The sequence below is a fragment of the Echinops telfairi genome, unplaced genomic scaffold (genome assembly GCF_000313985.2).
Source record: "Echinops telfairi isolate 266 unplaced genomic scaffold, ASM31398v2 ScPeMD7_7469;HRSCAF=8507_1, whole genome shotgun sequence".
Classification (NCBI taxonomy): Eukaryota; Metazoa; Chordata; class Mammalia; order Afrosoricida; family Tenrecidae; genus Echinops; species Echinops telfairi.
This window is the reverse complement of record NW_022111373.1, coordinates 112,791,495-112,808,465: the sequence shown is the minus strand read 5'-3', so window position 1 is coordinate 112,808,465 and position 16,971 is coordinate 112,791,495. Positions and strand designations below refer to the sequence as shown.

At 45.4% G+C, this 16,971-nt stretch overlaps 1 protein-coding gene across 1 annotated transcript in view; it reads left to right on the top strand.

Annotated features, from left to right (window-relative positions):
- LOC101644087 (pikachurin) overlaps window positions 1-16,971 on the top strand; it is a 208,645-nt gene that overhangs the window by 110,601 nt on the left and 81,073 nt on the right. The window contains exons 6-7 of the mRNA XM_045285255.1: window positions 6,704-6,719; window positions 14,205-14,274. Coding sequence (XP_045141190.1) covers window positions 6,704-6,719; window positions 14,205-14,274 — 86 coding nt within the window. The remainder of the gene's footprint in view (window positions 1-6,703; window positions 6,720-14,204; window positions 14,275-16,971) is intronic.

Here is a 16,971-nt window from a genome sequence, read left to right as displayed (position 1 = left end):
TACAGGCTCGAAAATCCTATAGAGGGTCACTATCAGGGAGCATCAACGTGATGGCAGTGGGCTTGGTATTTGGGGTGGAATCTTCCTGAGGTTTCCCTGCGTGGCACAGACAGTGCAGCGCTGGTCAAACCACTGAAAGTTTGGTCAAAAGAAAGTTCTGGTGATCTCCGAGTCCAGTTTTGCTCTGAGGTGACCAGCAGTTGGAGTCAACTTGTGGGCGACTGGTTCGTTGGGTCCAACGAAATCTTCAGAAGCCCCTCACAGTCGGTGTGGAAGCCACCCCTGAGCTTCCTGCTCACAGGAGGCCTGTTCTGCATCAGGGGAGAAGATATTTGAAGAGGCCAATTCTGAGTAAGCCTGGAAGATGTAACATAAAATTTGCAATGCTTTTCAAAGCATCACTGTGTTTTGTTTTAAATCCAGGAGCCCTGCATGTGACGTGCAGGAGAATGTTTCTTTTCTAGAGCGATATTGAAAATGTCTTTGTGGGCAGCAATACTTAGTGCTTTTTAAAAATAAGAACTTGGTATAAATATAGCTACCTATGTTTTGAAATATTTGGGCTATAAATATCTCTTTTCCTCTGACCAGCAATTTCCCCAGGGCAAGGACTTCTCTCATAGCCATAGTGTTCCTTGGAAGCGAGAATGGCAAGACTTGATCTCACGCTTTGGACAGGTTATCAGGAGGGACCCAGTCCCCAAAGGACCTTGTGGTTGGTCAAATACAGGGCCATCAAAAAAGGAAGACTCTCAATGAGATGGGCTGACACCACAGCTACAATGGACTCAGACACAAAAGCAGGTGGGCGGAGGACGGTGTGGCATGGAGCACTGTTTCACTCTATTGTGCATAGGGCCTCGGGAGTCCGAGTGAACTTGAGGGCACCCAACAACAATGGAACAGGCACATATATAGGTACACCAACACACACGAGGATGGTACTGAAAACCACATTCCTAGAGGAACATTCTTCACCACCACTCCTCTCGACTGGGCTGCACAGAGACTCTGAGCTTCCTCGCAGTCTTTCCCCAGGATCCATTCTGTGTGGTTGATCCAAATTGTGGCCTAGCTTGGCATTGTTAACTGCTGTCAGGGGCTGATTCCTTTCCAAATAGAGTCTGCCACCAGCCTGTTTGAGGTGCCCATGGAAATTCAGAAGATTCCTGTCTCGGTTTTAGGAACACAGGACAAGAAAGAGGGATCTGTAAGTCTCAGCAGGAGGCAGTTACACTGATTAACGAGAAGGAGCAGTGTCCCCACCCTGTGTCTCCCTCTCACACCTTTCCGGGTGCAGAGTCCCTCGGTCTCCTGCAGATGCCTTCCATAATAAGATTTGCAAAAATCCATCATCACGCGGGGCTGCCCCTAAGCTGATGGTGATGCCTATATATTGGTTTCACTTGAGCCTCTCCAAGTCACGCACACTTGGATTTCTCTTTTTTTAATTATTATCCCTAAATTGATCTTTTTGCTAAAAAGTCGCCTGTCTTCCCATCGCCTCAGTTGGCAGCTCCTAAACTCTTCCCTGAGCCACAAGTAACAAAACCAACTTAATTAGTTTCCACACAGGAAGTGACCCAGCAAAGGCTGTTACTGAAGTGAAGAGCAAGTCAGGGCAGTCAGAATGGAAGATGAACAGAGATGACAGATTGTCTTTAGACAGCCTGAAGGTCTCGTGTGACCCAACTCATGGTCAAGGTCAAAGGCTATGAAGGGTAAAGAGATGTCTCATTCAGAATTGAAACTATGCCAGCCAGGTTTTTGGAGTGGTCTCTCAGATGTGAGTTTGTCCAAATGTGGAGCCAGAAGACCCAGCTCTCATTCCAGGGACAGCTGCTTCTCTCCAATCCTCTGCTTCCTTCTGCAAAAAATAAAGGCAGCTGGACCTTAAGTCCTCTAAGATCCCATGATGCTGATCTATCCTCATGATGTACGATGTATGGACAGCAGTGTAGACTGATGGTTTAATACACAGGATCTGGTCCATCCATTGGTTCCACCACTTTTAGCCTGTATGGTTTTACATGGGTTATATAACCAAATCAATTATCTACCACATGAGCTGTGGTGATACCAAATGAGTTCACAGACATAAAATGCTTCCCATCATGTTTGATGTGTGCTATTCGCTACCAGGGAATCAGCACCAGCTCATAGCAACCTGTCTACCATGGAAGGAAACACTGCCCCTTCCTCCACGGTCCTCGTAATTGCTATGCTGGAGCTCACTGTTGCTACACTGTGTCCGCCCATCTCATGTCGTGTCTTCCTTTATTTTTACTGAGCCTCTACTTTATCATGTATAAAGGACATGACGTGTCCAAGGTATATGAAACAATATCTCACCATACTCCCTTGTAAAAGGCATTTCGGCTGTCCTTCTCAGACAGATTTGTTTGTTCCTTTGAAAGGTCATTGATCTTCACCAATACAATCATTCAAAGGCATCAGCTCTTCTTCAGTCTTCCCATTCATTGTCTAGCTTTCTCATCCATAGGTAGCTTTCCTATCCATAGGTAGTGACTGAACATGCCGTATCATGGGTCAAGCACAGCTTCATCCTCAGGTAACAGCTTTGTTTTCTATGAGTCAGAATTGACTGGATGGCAGTGAGTTTGGGTTTTGAGTTTGGGTTAGTCTGGGTTGACTAGAGAAACAAATTCATAGACATTCATATATGTATAAGAAAGAACTTTATATAAAGAGCAATTGTATATTAAGAAGACATCCTGGCCCAGTCCAGATCAAGTCCATAAGACTGATACCAATCTACAAATTCCTCTTCAGACTCATGCAACACATGCAATGATGCCGAATACAGGAAGATCACAGGCCAGTGGGTGGAAAGTCTTGTGGATCCAATGGCGAGGGAAGGATCTCAGTGCTGGCAAGGGTCTCCACATGGCTCCTCCAGCTCCAGAGCTCTGGCTCTATCAGTGTAGCTCCATGTGACTTATCAACAAGAATGTCTCACAGGGAGAGTGTGTGTTCTACCTCCAGTGAGGAAGATAGGGGTTCTCAGAGTCCTCAGGAGAAGGCCATGCCCACCCAGAAGCCTCACTGGCTATGACCTGATTGACAGGCTATTCTCCACCCTTTTGCAAGTTGACAGGAGGTTATCTAACTGTCACAGAGTTTCAGGAGATCTTGTGTAGCAGACCTACCCAATGCAATGTAATACGTCTTTAAAGGGTGTTGATTGGCATATAATCCAGTGCCATCATGTCAACGCTCACTCATAGAGAGCATTTAGGACAGAGTAGAACTGCCCCACAGGGTTTCTAAGGCTGAAATCTTTATGGGAGCAGAAAGCCTCACTTTTAGGGGAGCAGACTGCCGCATGCTTCTCTGACCTTTCAATTAGCAGCCAAGTGCTTAAGCACTGTACCACCAGGGCTTCTTTTGTCTGGAACATACGTCAAACCAATTGCCGCTGTGTCCATTCTAACTCATTGTGACCCTATAGGACAGAATAGAATTGCTCCTGTGATTTCTGAGGCTGTACATCTTTGAGAGGAGACAGTCCATTAATATTTCACCTACCCAGAGGCTGCTGGTTTCCAACTGCCGGCCTTGCCATGAGCAGCCCAACGTGTTACCTCGACACCACTAGGGCGCCCTATCTGGTTCATCGTGCTGAATCAAGTCTCACGATTCTATTATGGTTGCATGATGTGCATTTTCTGCTTTCATCTCCAACTCTATTCTCAGCTGGCTAAATGTCTCTGTTTACCCTTCATTTCCAGGAGAGTTTTGCCTCTGTCTCTTTGCCTCGATAACTCCTGTTCATCTGCGGATTCCTGCTTAAGTGCCATGTTAGCCAGGAAGCCTTCTCCAGTGCCTGCAGCACCTACTTGCAACACTCAGTTCACGGGTTCAAAGTCTTTCTGTCTCATTGTGACACGAGGGCAGGTCTGACACACTCTCCTCTGTGGGACACAACCTCCCTCCCATGAAGCATATCATGGGTCACATGGGGCTAACCATGTTTGCACACAGGCAGCCACAGATGTGAATCTAGAGCAGTGTTCTCGACATGGGCAACAGTGCCACCTGGGGTACATTGGGAAAGATAGGGGTGGGGCTGGGGCTGCAGAAGCAGATACACTTTATTCTGGATAATGGGCTATGATACAAAGGTATTAATTTTCATGTGGGTGCTGAGTAATTCTTTTGTCTGAAAAGTGGGTAGAAGACCAAATAAGTTTGGGAACTGATGAATTGCCAACACGCAGGAATCTTGAGCAAGCTAGTAAATCTTTCTAATCTTCAGTTCCCTCAACTGTAAAGTAGGGATGATAGTAGCCACACGTCAGCAGGGCTGTGAAGATGTAAACTTGTATTATAGCCCCTAAAACCGTGGTTTGTGAATGGATTTTTCATTTTGTTTTGCTTTTTAATATTTTTTGGTTCTTATTCTTACCTGGAGCCACAGAGCAATGAAAAGATCTTGTTTCTTATCTCAATCACCTTTAAGTAGACAGCTTAAAAATCATTTCAACAGAGACCAAACTAACTGCTATAAAACTCATAGTGACCCAATAGGACAGAGTAGCACTACACCGGTGGGTTTCTAAGACCAAAATCTTAGTGGGAGTAAAAAGTTCACTTTTTCTCCCATGGTTTTTGAACTGTTCACCTTGTGGTTGGAAGCCGAACTTATAACCCACTATGCAACCAGTGCTCCATCCCTCCAAAAAATCTACTGCCATGGAGTTACTTTCAACTCATAATGACATATACCGTATATACTCGAGTATAAGCCCAGTTTCTTCAGCACATTTTTAATGCTGAAAAAGCTCCCCAGATTTTTGTGGTAAAATTGGGTGCCTTGGCTTATACTAGAGTATATACAGTGTATATACTCTATATACTGAGATTATAAATCTTTATGAGGGCAGACAGTCTCATCTTTCTTTCACAAGATAAAGCATAGATGCCTACATTTTATCCTGTATTATGGGCTATGCTACAAAAGTTTTTAATTGTTAGGGGCCCCTGAGTAGCTGTTTTTTTCTGAAAGGGGGGCAACAGGCTAGATAAGCTTGGGCCTTGGAAATCTGTGGCCTCAATAAACATGTCTTCACTGCTTCTGGCGGCTCCAGTGTTTCTTGCCTGTGGTCACCTAAGTCCCAATGCTGCCTGTCATCACATGGCCATCCTCCCTCGGTGCATGCCCTCTTCTTATAAGGACCCCAGTCCAATTAGATTTCAGCCCACCCCACTCCGGTACATCTTATCCTAATTTAAATAATTCATTGAAACATGCAAGGTGCTATTTAAAGAAAGCTCACACTCATCAGAACTGAAGATGAGGATCTGAGCATATATTTTTGAGGGGGACATAATCAAAACTCTTACACTCTCCATCTGCGGGGGGTAGGGGGAAGACAGACAGACAGACAAAACCCAACATAGCTCTACATGGCTCCCGGGCCCTAGAATATCAGTATGTGGAAGTGCTTCCCAAAAAATCCCTAAATGTATAGGACTAGCATAAAAGTGACCACTGGAATTTCCTTTCTTTTTGAAAGCCAACTTGTGTTTATGAGCCCTTCATAATTTGTATGCACACCATCAACTATTTTTATAGAATTCTACTAGAAGATAGAGAAAGAATTGGATCAAGGGCTGCAATATTTAAGATGCACCCTTGAGTCGGTTTCTAAACACCCAAACTCACTGCCATTGAGTCGATTCTGACTCACTGTGACCTTATAGGACAGAATAGGCCTGCCTCTCTGTGGGTTCCTGGGGCTGTACATCTTTATGGGACTGATATGCCTCGCCTCTCTCCCATGAAGCTGCTGGTGGTTTTGAACCATTGACCTTGAGCGTAGCAGCCCTGAGTGTAACTCGCTCCATCACCAGGGCTCCTACTGTTGGTTTCTAGCTCCAAATATATATTTATAGAATTTTAAATATTTAAAGATTCGTGGTTATACAGTTAGCTAATTCTGTGACAAATATGGACATAAAGTAACAATCTCCCTTTCTTTGCAAGAAAGTGCTTAGGAGGTTCTGCTGCTTAAGTACAATCTGTCTGACCACCAGCCACAAAGTGAGAAATAAGCAGGAAAAGGCTGGTGTTTTTATATTTACAAATCTCAGCTAAGATTGCATATTAACAAATTCACAAACAAGCTCTCTCTTATCTATAGTGTTTCATTTGAAAATCTCAGAACCACCTTCCAAACTGGGACTTGGCTTCAGAAATTCTGGTCGGAGTCAAGTTCCTCCACTCTGGCCTGAATGGCAAAAGTGGTTCTGAATGGTTTGGCAGAAGTCTGACCTACAGTTCTCCAAGTGGATCCACTCAAGCTTCAATCCCTCCTGCCGTGAACATTCCCCATTGAATCCCTGGCCTGACTGATGGGAATTGACACAAATTAAATTCTTGTGTTACAGCGTGGGAGCCATTTGTAGAGTACAAATAAAGTGTTCTCTCCTGGTGACACACCGGAGACTGATTGCCAGCTGAGTTTATCGTTGCCCCATTCTGTTCTTCTTTCTGTTCATCATTCTATTGGATTGAACCAAATTGCAAGTAAAGAAAGAAGGCTAAGGATTGAAAATCAATTAATATTTCTTTTTTCTTCTTCTTTTTTCCCTTCAAGTGTGATTATTGGTAGTTTGGGGGTTTCCTCTGTAATTCATTTTAGTGTAGAGCAAATTATGTATAATCTTGTCTGTACAGCCGACCGAGACTCCAAGTTGACCCTCGCTCTCCCCTGCCAGCATCACCAAGGAACCACAGGGATCTTGTCTCCTCTTTTAGAACTGAATGCTTAAACTGTGCTTCACTGGCCTGAAGGAGTCCATACAAAGAATTCAGAAGGCCTCTGGACATTGGTTGGAACACAGTTACGTACTCTTCACCAGCTGAAATTTCACATTCCTGATCTGAATACTGACCACAAACCACAGTTGTGTGAGGTGAACCTGTGATTTTTGGCACCATTAGTGTGATAGGTAGGTTTATTGTACCAACTTGGCCAATAGGAACATGTGCGATTAATAAGGCCACAGTTTGATTGAAAGGCAAAAGATAAATGACTCGGCAAGCCCTGCTTGTTTCTCTTGGTCTCTGTTGATCAGACCAGCATGTTGCTGTCTTAGCTAGTTCTCTGCCTCAATTTGTGAGCTATGCTACCTGTGGGACACCCAACCCGTGGATCATGTAGATACAGCTTGAGGTTCCTCGAGACCTGCTTCGCCATGCTGCTGGCATAGACATCACTTGAGTTTGGGACTGTTGCATCCAGTCGTCTGGCTGACTGTTGGTGACCTGCCCTGCTGTTTGCTGCCCATGGCCAGACTGCCTGCATTGTTCTACAGAAGACTCAGCTGTCTCCTTCCTTGATCTTGGACCAGTAGCCCTTGTAAGTTGAAGGACTTCCAGCATATTAACTGTTCCACAGAAGTGAGTTGAACTGAGCCCTCTGTACTGTTGTGTGGACTAATTAGCTGTTATATTTCTTCATGCTGTAAATATCTATATCTATAACATCTATATCTATCTAATCATAAGTGTCCTAGTTTTGCTTCTCTAGAGAACCCTGCCTAACACAATTCGAATCACAGGGGATTTCTTATCCCATTTCAATTGTCATCCTGATCTTGAAACATCAGCTATGCTTATCACCACTCTGATATGCTCCTTCTAAGGACTTCAGTCTCCTTAGTTTGGACACAATGTCAGAAAAGAGCAATCTCCAGAAAAGGTTTGGTAAACAGGGGCTCAGCCAAAGTAAGGGAAACCATGAATGGGATGGGTTGACACACAAATCACAATAGACTCCAAAGATGGACTCCAACAGTCATGAAGATGGTGCAGAACTGGGCAGCATTTCATTCAGTTATTGCCGATTCAATGGTAACTCACAACACTCTAGGTCATTGAGTCTATTAATAAAGAAGTATATATAGTATTATATCATATATTCTTTTTATTATTTTTGTGTTTTTAATGTAATTGTGTTCTTTAATATACCTGTGCATGTTAGTTTATGTATTTAAAAATGGTTAGGAAATGCTTCATGAGTTTAATCAGATTGCTAAAATGGCACAAACAAGGTTAAAGACCATTGCCTTTGGCAACATTTCCCACCCCCCCCCAAAATAAAATAGTATTAGTGTTAACTATGTGAAGGGGAGGATAATATCCAAAATAAAGGGAGATGGAAAAAGGGAAGGGAGTGGGTAAGGGAAGGCATTTAAGAGGGTTAACAAGTTGTTAAAGTTGTAGAATACAAAACTGCTGATGTGCTATGTAAAGCCCCACCAGCTCACAATGATAAGTTAAGAAAAAGAGAAGTTAATCAATGTTGGGGGCTTTCCTGGTCAAATGGTATTCGTTTCAATTGCTCATCCCTGTTGCGTTACGCTGGGTAGTCTGGAGAAACTGACCAGCGACACTCATCTCTGTACAAGAAGGCACTTCACATCGAGAAGTAAGTCCTGTATCAAGAAGGCATCCAGTCCAGTGCAAGTCAGCTCTTGAAGAGTTCAACTCAGCTCTCTGGGTGCTTGCCAGCACCTTCTTCAGGTTCATGTGGATGTAGGCTAGATGATGCAGAAAGGTGAAATGGGATGCAGGAGGATCATAGGCCAGCGGGTGCAGAGTAGAGCGATCTAAGTTCAGTGGAAAGATAGTGGGTGCCATCCGCTTTCCAGGTGGGGCAGCCCCAGGTGGCAGACACAGAGTCCCATCAATCAAGAAGGCAGAGGGGCAGAGAGAGATGAGGAGCCCAGTTTCTCCTTTATAAGAAGGGCACACCTCCTAAGGGGCAGCATCAGGCTGGGCCCTGATTGACAGGTTGGATTTCCTAAGATTCATGTTGCCATGATATCTAACTGCCACACCTACCCATTAGCTCCACTAGCAGGCAAACAGCCACATCTAACATTGAACCCAATGGACTGGATTCTGTTCCAGTGGGGCTTTATTGACCAAAGGCAGCAGACAGCCAGAGTCTGTTGGGAAGCCAGCCCACCCTGGTCTCAGGCATTGTGACGTTCTTAAGGTTGACTTCTGAACATATTTCAATTCAGTTGAACCATTTTTTTGATGCCTATTGTATATGTGTGTTCACTCAAACCTATCTCTATTGAGCATGTCCAATATGTTCAGCATGGTCAAAGGATGTAGGGGTGAATATGCCCTAGACTCTGCCCATGGGGGAACTTCCAGTCTAGTAGGAAATACAGACAAGGCTAATATAAGCCAAAAAATAAAACAAAACACACTGACTGCCCTGAGGTCAAGGCTGACCCATAGTGACCCTATAGGACAAGGTAGAACTGCCCCTGTGACTTTTTGAGACTGTAACACTTTAAGAGGCTAGAAAGCCTCATCTTTCTCCCATAGAGCTGACTGGTAGTTTTGAACTGCTGACCTTGCTGTTAGCAACCCCACAGGTAATCACTGCTCAACCAGGGCTCCCAAGCCTAGTGCAGAATGCTACGTATTGCAGAGGGTAGGGGAGATCTTGACTGCTTGTCAACCTACAGGAATATACCCTTGACATATGACCCAGTTTTGAATGGGACTGGGAGGTTTCTGGTAGGAAGCATTCCTTGAGCTAAGAAGGACACATTAGAGTTCGCCAGACAAAAGGCAAGACAGGAAGGAGCAAAAAGAGGTACTGGCCAGAGCACACCCATTACAGGCAAGAAGAAAAAGTCCCTGCAGTTGCTCAGAAAGCCAGGAGCGCTGTGGGGAGGTGGTTGACGGGACAAGCAAGGGTCAGACCAAGAAAGAGAGCATGAAGGAGCCCGTTTATCCTGCAAGTAATTAGGAGGGATGAGACATTGTCAGCGCAAAAGGGACTGCTTGTGTTTGCATTTTTGAAAGACCATGTTGACATCCTGAAATCATACACTGATGAGTAAGGCAAGGCTCCCCTGCTAACCCACATCTAGTAGAGGTGATAAAGCTTTAAAATCAAATGACTCATCGTCTTAAGGTCAGTTCTGACTCAGAGGGACCCTATGGCTTAGAATAAGACAGCCCTTTAGGGCTCCTGAGAAGGTAACTATGGGAGCAGTCAGCTTCGTCTCTCTCCTGAGAACCAAGACTGGGCTGGTGGGTTTAAATCGCTGAGCTTCCAGTGCGTTTCCCAGTGCTTCACCCACTGAACCAGCAGGGATCCTAAAAAATCACATCAGAAGACGGCACCATCAGAGCAATAATCAAGCCAGGGACAAGGTTCGCAGAGAGTCCAGAGCAAACCCTTATGCTTGAAGAGAGATTTTTGGTTTCTGAGATGATGTTTTGTGGGAACAACATGACGAAAAATATTTAGGAAAGGAGCTTCCAAATAAATCCAAGGTCCTCAGAAAACATTTACTTGTGGAATGATAGAACAAGGCCACTCATAGCTTTGGCGGCACTATAATTAGGCTTCTGGCCCATTCTTTCTCAGGCCCATAGTGTGGCCTCCACTGCCAAGGTCATTTGGACATTCCGTTTTATCCCTTAGGGGCCTGTTTCCTGTTCCAGTCAATTCTCTGCTCCAAAGTGGTTTCATAGCAAGATTTAACCATTTTCAGCCCAGCTTCCTAGTTGATATATGCAGCACTTCTGAGCACTACTCTTCCTCTGAACTCATTCTCTAGAGCAGGGACTCACACCCCCACACCCACCACGAGAGGTGACTCAGTAGAGGGTTGAGAAATTTGCTTTGGGGGCTCCTGAGCAACAGTCTTTCACTAGTGAAATAGAATAGAGCCGAAAAGAAACCATGGCCCATGATCAAAGTATGCATTATTTCTGTGCAACTTGTGAATGCCTGCTATGTGTATGCAGGTGTGTGCACAGGGTCATGGTCTCTAATGTACATCTTCCTGTGGCTCCTTCAATAACATGCAAATGCTCTTCTAGAGCAGGAAGTGCTGTTTGTGGAGTTCAGTGGGGTTCAGTTGCCACTTTAAAAAAAATCTGTCATCTATCTTATTTTGTGAGCAATTTCTCTTCATAGCTGGAAACAAACTAACAAAAACCTGTTTTTTTAAATTTTTTATTTCTTGGGCTTAACTTGGACCCTGAGGAAGCAGCATGTAAGGTGCTTTAGAAGAACAGCAGGCAGCTAGTTCAGTGTTTTTAATTTGTGGCTCATCACCCTTCAGTGAGTTGTGAAATCAGTTTAGTGGCTCTGACCAGCATTCTAAACGAAAGAAGGGAAGGGGCAAAAGGAAAAGCAAGAGGGAGGGGGATGGAGAGGAAGAAACAAGGAAGAGGAGGGGAGGGGAGGTGTCGATATTCAGCACAAGTAGATATCTGCTCATGTGCAGAATGTCTCTTAGGAAACTGGAGGGTCTAGGATCCCAACCATGGTGGATTCTAGGACGCCTGTGATAAGGGGAGGGGAGGGGAGGAGAAAGGTGGGGTGGGAAGAGAAGGTGGAGAGAGAGAGAAGAAAGTGAAGGAGAGAGAGGGGAGATGGAGGTGGAGGAGGTGGACGCGTATTCAGGCCGCGTCTGACCTCAGGTCACTCAAAGGAAACGGATAATTCCAGGGTGATTCCTATAAGGCAAGGACACGCCTCTACCTGCCATTCTTCTTGACTCTTTTCTGACACCCACCCTCCATGGATCCCACGCTCCTGCCATTGCGGCAGAGCTCACCCCTCCCAAGGTGATCTGCTTCACTGTTGAGCACCCCCTTTTGCCATCCAGAAGTTTGCCTTCACATATGCTGCCCTGGTTCCCCTATAAGGAAACTTTGGACCATATGGACACCACACCCTCCCCTGGACAGAGGACCATATGGATGAGGCATCCTCCCCTGAAACAAATCTGACCCTTATGCAGCGACCCTGTCCTATACTGAAGACATCTTCATCCCATTAAGCCATGACAGCCCTTTGAACGCTACCCCAAATTTGTCACTGTCTTTCTTAATGCCCACTGTCGGGAGCTGCGTACCTTCTGGGTAGGGGTCTGATGCACAGAGAAAAGCCCCTCCTATTCCGGGGAGGAGCCCTGGGCTGTTCCAATGGCAGCTAGTCCAAGAGAGATGGATGCAGTTCCATTCCCGGAAGTTTATAAGCCATCTTGCTCATCTGCCACATTGTGGTGGTTTGTGTGCCCCTGGGATACTGTCTGTCACCTCTGCCATCCATGTTTCAAATACCAGTAGCATTACCGGTGGTGGGCAGGTAACAGTGGAGCTTCCAAACTAGGTTAGAGTAGGAGAAGAGACCTGGTGATCTACATCTGAAAAGTAGACGATGAAATCCTTATGGATCACAATGAAATAGTGAACTACACCGGTGATTCTTAAGCTTGGGGGATCATGCTTACTTATGAGGGGTCGATAGACGCTAAGGACTACTTTCCTCAGAAAGTAGTACAAAATGTTGTACAAAATGTTGCCTATAAAACTGAGGGCCAAGACACTGGGGTGAAAGGGTCTGTAAGATGCCACTCAGCCCAATAACTACGTGGGGTTCTAGCACTGCCCGGTGCTAATTACTTCTCCCCCACCACAAAGAAGCAGGGAGTCAATTCTCACGTCTCCACTGGCTTGTGTTTTGAAGTCTCCCTGCTGCAAGCATTGTGTCTACCCCATCTTATACCCCCACCCCCATCTCTCCCCAGACAAGCTATGACTCTAGAAGTGGCCCGCCCAAACCAGCTATGCCCTACTCTACTCTCAGTAGTTCCCAGGTTACAAAAGAGATCCTTTCCCAACTGCTTCTTTAAGGATTTAGGAGCATGCCAGATGGGGTGCAAAGCCTTTCAGTGATGTCAAAGCTGCCTGCATAGAGTGATGGTGATTGTGATGAAGACTTGGTTGCCAGGAGGGTTTGCTTCCTTCTTTTCAAATGGAGAGCAAATTTACATCACATTAAAGGGCAAGTAGAAGTTTGCCCTACTGCTGGCCATTTGGACCTCTGGGACTGCCTGCCCTTCTTTCTGATAGAGCCTCAAATCCTCCCATTGAGCGGCTCCCTCTACCTGCCAGGGCCATGCCAGTGGTTCTGAGTCAATTCTGAGGCAGAGCGACCCCATGTGTGCGAGAGTAGAACTGTGCTTCCGTGGAGTTTTCCATGGCGGAGATTTTGGAAGTAGTTCTCTGGGTGTCTTCTTCTGGGCTGGATGGGAACGTCTCGCTTCTCCTTAGCAGCCAAGCACTAACCACTGGCAGCATCCTTGGCAGCTATCCTGGGAGGACAGCGCTTGTTCTAATTCAGCTTCTCCCTCTTTAGCCTTTTCATTGTTGGGGAAATTGCTAGGGTAGCGTTGCTATGGTGATTTGACAGGGGACTTTGTAGTTAGGATGAAATGACTTTCTTTAGCCTACAAAGATAAAGCGATTGTTGAAGATGATTTAAGGGCATTTTTGTACCTCAAGAGACTTTAAGAACATTCAAGTTAAAAAAATATATATAAGAACCATGGCAGAATCTGAGGGAAAGCGTTTGGAGCTGGCATTCAATGACTTAAGCTTTCTGCTCTCCCTCCGGAAGAATCAAATGAAGTGACTACGACAAGCCCATCTCTGACTTGCCGAAAGGATTGTCTTTCTTTAATTAAAAAAAATCACACCCCCAAACCAAATACCAAATACAAAGCATTCTGCTCACCTTCCCACCCAACCCTCACCCCGATTTTGACAGGGGCTGTCACCCACATTGGCAGGCTGTTGTTGTTACTGTTCGGTGCTGTTGACCCATGGGGCAGCCTTCTGTTCCGCAGAGTAGCTATGTGTCCGGCTTACAGAGAGCCTTACAGAAGCAGGGCAACCCTCTGGGACTGCGGAGGGGTTATTTCCTCTCTAAAGAGCACAAAGAAGCTTAGCAAAAGATCACAGGATAGTTTTTTCCTAAGATCACATCTTTACTTTACTTTTCGGTACCCCCTGTGGCCTCCCTCAGGGAAGTGGTGCAGCTTGAGTTTGAGTTTGTAAATGTGTGTGCTTCCCTTCACCAATGCTTTTCCTTTGATGATAAGGTTGGTTCCTACCAGCAGTCCCTCTCTAGGGAAAGGCGACCTGGAAAGAGAAATAGGCCCTGCTTCCTCTGATGGCATGCTTGCCCCACCAACTCTTCTCTAAACACAGCATCTTAAGAGAATGTGAAGCTTGCCCTCACAAGCTACTCTTCAGTACATCAACCAACAGGACCGCCAATTTACTTCTGGGGATAAATGAGGCCACTGCGTTTGACTTTCCACTTTGCCCTCTTCTCCAGAATGCAAGCGAGGCCTGCACCAATCGTGACAACCCATTTCCTTTTGTCCAAGGCTCTCGTACCTTAGCTAGTAAGTAGTTTCTAAAGCACTAACACCAGGGCTTTTTTTCTCCTCTCCCTGCCTGCCTCTAAATATCTGCAAGCAGAGGTGTTCAAGATTAGAGCAATTTGGAGAAAAGCCCCTTGCTACGATCAGCCCAATTCTTCTTTCTGAAATCGTTTTTTTTTTTAATTATTATGATTCAGGTGGAAGTTTACAGAGCAGATCAGTTTTCCAGTCCACAAGGTATACCCAGGTTGTTGCACGTCATGGATTGCAATCCCCGCCACGTAACAGCACTTTGTGTGTCCCATTGCTGCTCCTTGCCTTCGGACCTTGGTCCCTGGGTCAGTGCTGCCTTTTTGATCCCCCAGAGGTTGATTATTCTGAGGTGTATATACTACCTTGGTGTTGTTCTTCCCCTTTCCAGCTCCATTTCTTTGGCTGAAAATGGAGCTGGGGTGTGGGGGTGGGGGTGGGGTTGGGGTGTGTGAATTGAGTTCTATCCCTGAAGGTTGATTAAGGGGTTCTGCCAATCTCTGTCCCAGCAGGAAGCCTGGTCTCTTTTGTGATTTGGAATTTTGTCCGCTACACTACTTTGCTCTCCTCATTCCCAACCTTTCTCATGGGGTCCCTTTCAGAGCGCTTGATAGCGGTGGCTCCAGCTCTGCTGGTAGCAGGGTCATGAACACTGCTGTTTGTCTGGTCCATTAGTCCCTGGGACGGGTGGTCCCCGTGCATCTGTGATTTGCTTCACTCTTCTTCTCACGGGAATCCATCAGCCTAAGTTGGCCTCACCAGCCATCCGCTGTATAACTTTGGATGAGTTACTTGTTACTTACGGGGTAGTTGCTTCATTATTATTAATTTAAAGGGAATGCTAATAAGCTACAGCTAACCAAACAATACATGGTAACAACCATGGCATAGGGTACCAATAAGAAGTATTTGAGGGATTTGAATGACAGGCGTCTCTGGGTTGTGCAAATGGTGAGCAAATGGTGCTACTGTGCAGGAGACTGGGTTCTATTCACATGCTTATTCTGAGTAACTAAGTCAGAAAGGATGTGATAGCATTGAGTTTAGCTATGGTTTGGAGTCCTCCTCAAGAGAGTAATCATTTTCATAGTCACTAGTCATTTAAATATCCTTCCTTACATCACAAAATGTATTTTCCTAGTGGCTTTCCTCTTTAGGATTGCCACAGTTATTAACCAGGTTTGGATTAAACAAATCAGTGAAGGGGTTAAAGAAAATAAAGAAGAAGAAGAAATTGCTTATTTTATTTTCCAAAGGACCAATTGTGTGTCCATTAAATAAGAAAATATTATGTGAGAGCAAAAGTGGTATTTATTGGAGATTTCCTTAGAAATGGAATTTCTAAAAAGACAAAGAGTATCTGCATCAAATTGAAGCTAGAGACTAGGGCGATAGAAAGCAAAAATGCTAAGAATATCCAGCATAAATTATTTTTACTTGACTACTAATAAAAGTTTTCCCATATGTCTCCCAGAAGAAGCACTGGAAATGTAGTAGGTTATGAGTGGAGTTGCTAACTTCAGGGTCAGCAGTTCAAAACCACCAGCTGCTTGGCAGGAGAAAGACGAGGCTTCCATGAAAGAGTCACAGACTCAGAAGCCCACAGGGCATTCCTACTCGGAGTCAGAACCTTCTCAAAGGCAGGGAGTTTGCTTTGGGGTTTTGCTGTCTCTCAGGCACCACAAAGCTGCTAACGGTGCATGCGGGGCAAACCAAGCCTGGTTGGTCGTGTGTCAGTAGTTCTGAGTGTCTTTTCTTAAAAAAGCAAATTCACTGTCACCAAGCTGATTCTGGCTCCTGGCGACCCTGTAGGACAGGGTAAAACTGCCCCCATGGATTTCCAAGACTGTACATTTTTACGGGAGTTGCAAGTCCCATCTTTCTCCTGTTTGTTAAAATAGGGGGAAAAAAGATTTTTTTTTTTTTTATTATCTGGTAAGCTAGGTCACACTGGTAATTTCTGGGAACTGCAAAGCATTCACTTTTTAAAAAGAATGAAGTCCTTTTCTGGGCTCCCACCAAGGAAATGGAGGCCATATGTATAGAGGCAAGATGCTCACTTTATCCAGCAACTAGCACCAGGCCCCTGCCTGCCCAGCACTCTGGTGCCACTTGTCCCTCTCCAAGCGTACCTGCATCTACTCAGCCCTCCACAAGCCCACTCAGGAAAGGAAGGACCAGATCAAAGGCCTTCCAAAGGCAGTCAGGGTCCAGGTCTGGCCTGGCTTATTCACAAAGGCCCTAGCTAATTGGGAGTCTTATCTGCCTTGCAGGGGTGCCCTAGCAGGAGGTCCCGCCCCCTCTGCTGCTGCTGCTCCCCCACCCCCACCCCCTGAAGAGAAGGAAGTGGATGGAAAAGAAAAAGAGCTGGGCGGGGCTGATGATGACATGGTCTTTTGGACTAACCCCTTTTACAACAGGTTCAATAAATAAAAATACGACTCCTACTAATTTAAAGATGTCAACAAATGACCAAATGACTAGTAGGTAAGTTGCTGTGGTTACAGTAGTAACAAAACCCAAAAAGCATGTACAAGCACATGGTGTACTTATGATGGTTGCTTTTATAAAAGATTTGTGCCGGTGTGAGGGGCTGAGGGGTGGGAAAGTCTGACATTCTGCTTCTGAAAACTCGGCAGTTAAAAACTCCATGGAGAACATTCTACTCTGGCACGCAGGAGGCTGCAG